At 45.1% G+C, this 6,367-nt stretch overlaps 1 protein-coding gene across 1 annotated transcript in view; it reads right to left on the bottom strand.

Annotated features, from left to right (window-relative positions):
* NUGGC (nuclear GTPase, germinal center associated) overlaps positions 1–6,367 on the bottom strand; it is a 51,358-nt gene that overhangs the window by 1,070 nt on the left and 43,921 nt on the right. Inside the window, 2 exon segments of the mRNA XM_023530162.1 lie at positions 2,436–2,526; positions 4,862–4,998. Coding sequence (XP_023385930.1) covers positions 2,436–2,526; positions 4,862–4,998 — 228 coding nt within the window.

Raw genomic sequence — 6,367 nt, 5'->3', positions numbered from 1 at the left:
AATGGGGCTTAGAGATCAGATTATCCAATTGATTTGTTTTATAAATAACCTGATCACACCCAGCATTCTTGCTTCTACCTTAAGGCCTATCTCAGCATAGAGGTCACCCTCAAAAAAAACACAAACCTACCAATAAGAAGGTTTGGGCCCTCACTGGGTCTTTATTAGGGCCCCGCGAGAGCTCAGTGGAAGGAGATACAAAGCATACTACACAATAAACCTCCCCTAAGTCCTCTCTAGGAATCTCTCTCATTCCCCTGATCCCTCTCCCAGCAGTCCCCATTCTAAGCGAATTTGCTCTATTACGGCATTTCAAATTCTTCTCCCACGATCTGCAATCAAATTATATCCTCGCGATGGTTAATATTATGTGTTAACTTGTCTAGGCTCTGGTGACCAGATATGTGATCAAACATTATTCCGGATGTTTCTGTGAGTGTGTTTTCTGATGAGATTTACATTTAAATAAGTAGAGCTTGAGTCAAGCAGATTGCCCCCTTCATCTAATCATTTAAAGGCCTGACTAGAACAAAGGGCTGGCCTCCCCCGAGCAAGAGGGAATTCTCTAGTGGACTGTCACGTTCCCAGTGAGACCCTCCCAGAATTTTCTGCCCTTACGCCCAGGCCTCTCTCTCCCATTCCTTGCTTTATTTTCCTCCGTAGCATTTATTAGCCTTTGGCATGCCTCATATTTTATTATTGCCTGCCTTCTGCTGCCTGGGCTACAAGCTCCATAAGCAGAGATTTTTGTCTGTACTGGTCACTGCTGTATCCGTAGTACCTAGAACAGTGCCCGGCACATAGGAGGAGCTTATCATTACTTGTGAAGCGAATGCTTACTATCCACTGCTGTGGTTTACATTCTCACACATTTTATCTTACCAACCAGGTAACGTGCCAAGCAGAGACCGCTTTAGATTTCTGTGGCACCTGGCACAGTGCTCCCTACATAGTGTACATTTGCTGTTGATGGTGAAGAAAAGGAAATGGTCTTAAATTATGGCAGGAGCAATTTATGTCCAACTCAAGGGAACATTTTCTGTGTGTGAGACATGGACAGTTGGAAGACCTTAGGCAAGTAGGGGTTCTTTAAAGAAGACACAGTGGGAGACCGGAATCTTAAAACAGGTTCCTGTGAAGGCTGAGATGGAAGGTCATGAGAGAGTCCAACGAATTACAGTGAGGAGGTGTCGTAGCCCCTTCCCAGGACAGCATAAGGAAGAGGTCGTGTGTCCACGTAACCAGCTGAGGGGGCACAGGTAAGTGCAGGACAGATGTTGAGAAGTGGCAGTTGTGGCTTTTACTTTGGAAGTAGCTCTGACCACTTGCATTCCTACACACTCGGTGACATACGGCAATGGCATCAGACCTCCTTTTTTTCCAGCAGGCAACTATGCATGTGGTTTAAATTTTTAAAGGCACAACACGTAGAGTACAAAGCAAATCTCCCGCCCTCCCTGTCCCTCAGCCTCCCAGTTCCTCTCGTTAGAGGCAACCAGTATGACCAGTTTCTTGTGTATCCCACAGAGATCTTTATACATATGTATTTCCCTTTTTTCTCTCACAAATGGCGACATACTACACATATTTTTTCACTTTGCTTTTTTCCACTTCACAACGTATTTTGGAGATTGTTCCATGCTGCTACTATATATAAAGATGCTTTATTCTTTTTAACAATTATGGTCCTTCACTAGCTGTGTACCTAAGTTAACTTAATCAGTGCTCTATCGCTAGATATTCGAGTTGTTCCAATATTTGATATCATAAGCGATGCTGTCCTGAATAACCCTGCCCACGTGCCATTCCACTTATGGATGAGGACACCATAGGATAAATTCCTAGAAGTAGGATTGATGGGCCAAAGCATAGGTGCATTTTTAATTTTGCTAGAAATTGCCCATTTGCTTTTTGCACCAGTTTATACTCTCCAGTGTACACAGTGCCTGGTAGAGTCCACGGCACGAAAGGGAGATGGCCGCCTGCAGTGGGGCACACGAAGCTGGTATTGTCTCCACAGGCTCCCGGTGGAGGAAGAGAAACCCTTCTCCATGACCACCAGGAAATGAGGCTTTTCATGAGAAGGTATCAACTTAAAAGAACAGGTTTATGGAGATAGCAGGGAATTTGCCACTTTCCAGCTATGGATTCCTGGGCACATCATCTCGTCTGAGTCTCTGTTTCTGTGTCTGCAAAATGGAGCGATCACATCTTCCTCTGACGGCTAATGTGAGAATTCGATGGGATGTTGTGCGGAGAGCCCGAGAGCAATGCTTGGTCTTAGCCCAGTGCTTGGTCAAGGGTGCAGCAGTCATAATCCTCATCATCATCTCCAGTCTTTCCCCCGGAAATTCTTCCTAACTTAATTCCCTTAAATCTGGTAAAGAGCGGCCACAGCATAAGCACCCATTATGCAAAGGTTTTTTTGTATTTACCTGCAAGCTCCTTGTAGAGAGCATCCCCCTGGGATGACGCCAGGGTCAGCATGGTGGCGATACTGCCCTTCACCTTCTCTGTGATTCCATTCTGCACAAAAAAGGGTCATCATTCTGTTAGGAGGACACAGCCCACGGGACAGGGAACCTTAGGAAAGGGACCCCACCCAATTCCGGAATCAAAGTGCACAGACTGGGGTTGCCAAAATCAAAGTCAGGTCCCAGGTGGGCCACTTTGGAGTACACAGAATGACTCAGGAGTCGTCAGGGCAACGTTTCTGTGGGGTCTCACCTGTCAAAGCATCGCCTTTCCTTCCTACCAGGACTCATTGGGGGTTGTCCCTCTAGTGCTGACCAACTAAGTCAGGAGCTAATGAGGATGCATGGATCCTAGGGGAGAGCACAGCTACCACAGTGATGGAAATAGGACAGTGCTGGTCACTAGCCCACCGTCCCATCATGCATTTAGTCACTGGATACATGTTTGTTGAGTACCTGCTTTGTGCAACATTCCACACTTGACTTACCTGATTCTTCTCCCCAACGGCCTAACAAATGTCTTCGTGCTGCTCTCAGTCCTATCACCTAAAACCATTTATCCTCTTCTAACTATCTCTTGCCTGCCTTTGAAAAATGCTCGACACGTTCGCCTAGCCTGAGAGAACCTAGCTTTGAACCTGGATCTCCTGACTCCAAGTCTTATGCTTTTTTTCTTCAACATACCAGGCCAAAAACCCTAAGCTCCAGTCTCAGCTCTCTAGCTCTGAACTCTGAGCTAGTCACTTAGTCCCTCTCTCTGGGCATCAGCTTTCTTGTTCATAAGATCAGAGAATGAGAACGTCCTGTGGTCTTGTTTAATTTCCACTTCCTATGTTTGCAATTAAAGATACATTTGTACATAGTCAATGTACTAAGCTTTTTTTTTTTTTTTTTTTGGGTTAGTTTCCTTGGTCACCTTAGGAGCCAATTTCTACATACCCAATGGGGACTGGGTGCTGTAGAGTTTGGCCAATTTTCTGCACATATTTGCAGACTGTAATAATATGTTAAGTGACAGAAAGTAAACTGCGGTTGCTACAATATGTCTCTTCGCCTATTCCAAGAGAAATTACATGCTTTTTTGTTGTTGTAGAGAAAGGTATTTTCTAAAACTGCAATGAGGTGTGGGTGGTGGGGGGAGGAGATTGAGCAGAAGCAGGTTGGAGATGTTTCAGGAAGTAGGTTGGTTCAGAGCTGAACCCAAATAGCAACCAGCCAGAGGGATCCTCAGAGGGTCAGCTAAGCCTGGACTGAGGCTGAAGAATTTGGAAACTCAGATGGCCAAGGAGGGGCCAACATGTCTTAGGCTAAAACAAAGATTTTTGTTACTGGGGTCGGGGTGGCAGGCTAAGAGACCCAAAGCTGAGATTAGATGGCCCAAGTATACTTGACAGAAGCAATAAGGTTCAAGAAATCTGTGAGGAACTATCTTCCGAGACAGAATCAAGCCTAAATCTGTGCTAGATGCTGTAACTGACTGACCTATAATAGTTTTTTGTTGGCATTTATTTATTGATATTTTGTGTAGACATTTATCTCATTAAAAAATCCATCTAGAGATTATGTTATTGTTGGAGACACTGGGGTCAGATTACCTGGTCCCAAATCCTAGCTCTGTGACTTACTAGCTGTGTGGCCTATTGCTAAAACTCTCTCTGCTTTCATTTCCTTATCCGTAAAATGAGAAGAATAATAGTATAGTCCTACCTCGGTATCTGAGGGGTATTGGATCCAGGACCCGCCACTGATACCTAAATCTGAGGATGCTCATGCCCCGTATATAAAATGTAGTATTTGCATATAACCTATATTTACATATAGGCTACAGCAGACTATGCCTACACATCACTTTCATGTGGATTCAGTGTCATGTTTGGTATACGGCAAATTCAAGTTTTGCTTTTTGGAAATTTCTGGGATTTGTTTTTTCCAAATATTTTTGATCTGCGATGGTTGAATCTGAGAATGTGAAACCTGTGGCTGTCGGGGGCTGATGGCGTTTACCTGACAGATTTGCTGGGGACGAAATGAGCTAAGGAATGTAAAGATCTTAGGATCCCACCTAGATATCACAGTTGTTCTACTGACGACTTATTAAAGAAGAAAGACGCAGGGAAGGGCTGGAGGGGCTGCATTTCTGAAGTCACAGCCTCGGAGGGGAGGCTGACTCCAGCAAGTACTGGCTGGAAGGGAGAATGCCGACCGCCAGCTGGCCTCCTCTCCCTGCAGCATGGCCATTGGTTGGGTCCACTTGGCAGAAGGCATCTGGTTGTATTTGGGCCCAAACTGCTACTACCACTTGCATCTTCTGTGCCTGCTTCCTCTATCCCCTCCCCCTCCCCGGGAGCCTTTTAGGGGCTGGGATGTAGACCGCGGATGTGGAATACCTTCAGTTGTTGAAACTGGTGCTGCATCCTTTCTTGAGCCCTTTCAAACATGCCCTCGGCCACCTGCCGGTCCACCCCTCTTCTGATGACATCTTTCATCCTCTCACATGCTTTTTTGCCAGTGATCTGAGCTGCCTCTGGCAAAATGATAGCCACAGTCACAGTCCAGCAAGGACTTGCTTAGAAATCTTTAGCATCAGAAAGAAAGAAAGACGAACGAACGAACTATATATCTATATATCTCTATCTATATCTCTATATCTATCTATATATACATATATGTAGTTATATATAGCACCAATTTCCACACAGTGGAAATTGTTTAATAATAATAGGGTATAAAAAAATTAGCATTCTCAATATTTACATAACTATCATTTAGAAAATCTAACGAGTGGATAAAGCAGAAGCTTACAAAATTCCACCCCCCTCGCACACACTCAGCAAACAATAACAGGACCACCAAAATGAAAAGAAGCTGGAAAGTGAGTTTACAAACACTTTTTAAAAAATAAGAATGAGAATTGAATAATGGATTTCACAGTTTAATTAGCTGAGATGCAGCACAGGGAGGAGAAGCAAGGTATCTAGATAAAGAGTAGAGAGAAGGAACTGGAAGCGCACAGGTAAAAATGGTTTCTGAATGACCTCTCCCCACACCCTTGCAATTATTTGATTTTAATATATAGACCAGGAGTGTTACAGGGACCAGGATGCAGGAGGACAAATCTTTTGAGGGAGAAGCAGCCAGAGAGGATGCTAAAGGAGTTGACAGGAAGACCCCAGAGGAAGCAGAAGCATTGCCCCTGGAGCCCCCACCTTCATAACAGGGCTTCAGGTCGTTCTGAACAGAGGCAGTAAGGGACTCATAGATCCTCCTCTTCTTTCTGAGGATGTATCCCTCCAGGCCTCCCAGGATGGTGCTTATCTAAGAATCCGAATTTTCAAAAGACCGTTTGTAACGATTTCCTCAACAGAAGCCCTCTGGTGTTCCCTGTGTGGTCGCCATTCCCCTGGGCCTTATGTTAAGGTTGGCTGTTCACATGTCGCCACAACTAGGCTGTGAGCTTTTTATAGGCAGAAATTTATGTCCCAAAGTGCTTGCCACAGTGCCTGGCATCTACAAACAACTTGTTAAATATTTGCTAAGTTGAACTGAGGCCCATGCAAGTTGATGGAACAGGCTCTCTTTGAGGGAGGGCAAGGGGAGGCACAGGCTATTTCTGCGGTGTTGCCATGTGATTTGGGCTGGGCCTGTGCTCTGGATTGAATATTTGTGTTCCTCGCATCCCCACCCCTTCCCCCCGCCCCCCCCCCAAAATTTATATGCTGAAATCCTAACCCTAATGTGATGGCTCTCGGAGGTGGGGCTGGGTGGTGACAGGTTTTGAGGAGGGGACTCTTATGATTGGGGTTATTCCCCATATAGAAGAGGCCCTAGAGAGTTTCCTAGCTCCCTCTGCCATGGAAGGTTATAGTAAAAAGACAGCTGTCTATGAACCAGGA

Source organism: Pteropus vampyrus, unplaced genomic scaffold (genome assembly GCF_000151845.1).
Source record: "Pteropus vampyrus isolate Shadow unplaced genomic scaffold, Pvam_2.0 Scaffold47, whole genome shotgun sequence".
Taxonomy (NCBI): domain Eukaryota; kingdom Metazoa; phylum Chordata; class Mammalia; order Chiroptera; family Pteropodidae; genus Pteropus; species Pteropus vampyrus.
This window is presented reverse-complemented; position numbering and strand designations above follow the sequence as displayed.